Source organism: Anneissia japonica, unplaced genomic scaffold (assembly GCF_011630105.1).
Source record: "Anneissia japonica isolate Jap-2015-1 unplaced genomic scaffold, ASM1163010v1 scaffold180584_len1044_cov99, whole genome shotgun sequence".
Lineage (NCBI taxonomy): Eukaryota > Metazoa > Echinodermata > Crinoidea > Comatulida > Comatulidae > Anneissia > Anneissia japonica.
In genome coordinates this window covers 1-1,044 of record NW_022754302.1, presented here as the reverse complement: position 1 = coordinate 1,044, position 1,044 = coordinate 1, and the positions used below count along the sequence as shown (strand labels likewise).

At 35.6% G+C, this 1,044-nt stretch overlaps 1 protein-coding gene across 1 annotated transcript; it reads right to left on the bottom strand.

Moving 5' to 3' along the window:
- Positions 1-355: 355 nt before the first annotated feature.
- LOC117123190 (pancreatic triacylglycerol lipase-like) lies at positions 356-996 on the bottom strand (the record flags this gene model as incomplete). Its single annotated transcript, XM_033269041.1, has 2 exons — positions 356-519; positions 768-996. Coding segments are annotated over 2 exons (393 nt in total), but the record flags the coding sequence as incomplete, so codon positions are not given.
- Positions 997-1,044: the final 48 nt, after the last annotated feature.

Genomic DNA, 1,044 nt, shown 5'->3' with positions numbered 1-1,044 from the left:
CTGCATAACGACAAAATGATACTCAGTACGGTATTTGTGAGCGTTAGAAGTCAACAAGCTTTCGGGCATAAATCATTATTAAACTCATGTAGGCCTATATATAAAATTAATAAATCATGTACAAGCAAAGGTTTTGGAGAGAGGAATATAATTTGCCAATAGAAATCAGTAAAAATACATCCAATAAGAATACAATAAATCAGATATAAAATAACCATAAGGAGACTGCAGGCAATATTATTGCCTGCTTATTGGTCGATCGATCATTCAGTTAGTTGGCTGGTTGTTTGGGTTGGGCATACATGTTTTTAGTATTAAATAATAAGTTCCCCTCAAACATGGTTTTCAGGAGCATTTAAAACAGAACTGTATATATACATACCGCTTGCAACGTTCCAAAACCAAGTGTGGCGAGAGTTTCGCCATCTGTGTGAATGTTATCAACGAAAAGAGCGTCAGTGGGATCCAACCTACAAGCCGGATCGGTGTTACGGAACTCTGGACCAGCAGGATCAAGACCTTAACATATGAACATAATGATAATGATGATGATAATAATAATAATATTAACAACAAAAGTAATTATAGGAATGCCGTAGTAGTAACAACAAAACAATAACAACAATAATAATCCCAATAATAACAAAGAATTAAGTGTTTAGAAGGCGAATGATCTAATTAATGTGATTCAACATTCTATACATCATGAAATAGTAAAATAAATTATTATTTCTTTCATAATTCCACATTTACACAGCAATACTTGCCTGTTATTCGTCCAATTCCCGGAGTTGTCTCACCAGCAAAGCCGGAGATGTGGGCGCCCAAGCTGTGTCCGATAAAGTGCATCATGTTATAGAGGGCGATCGTTTCTTTCATGAGGAACTGAACGAACATTCCCAACTCTCTTCCGACAACTCTGGCATTTTGTACCGATTTAGTGTAAATATCCTTGGCCCCTCTGCCCCAGTCAACGACAAACACATTCAAATCCTCCTAGATAAAAATTATGATAAAAAATAGAAGAGTAAATCATCTTTTAAT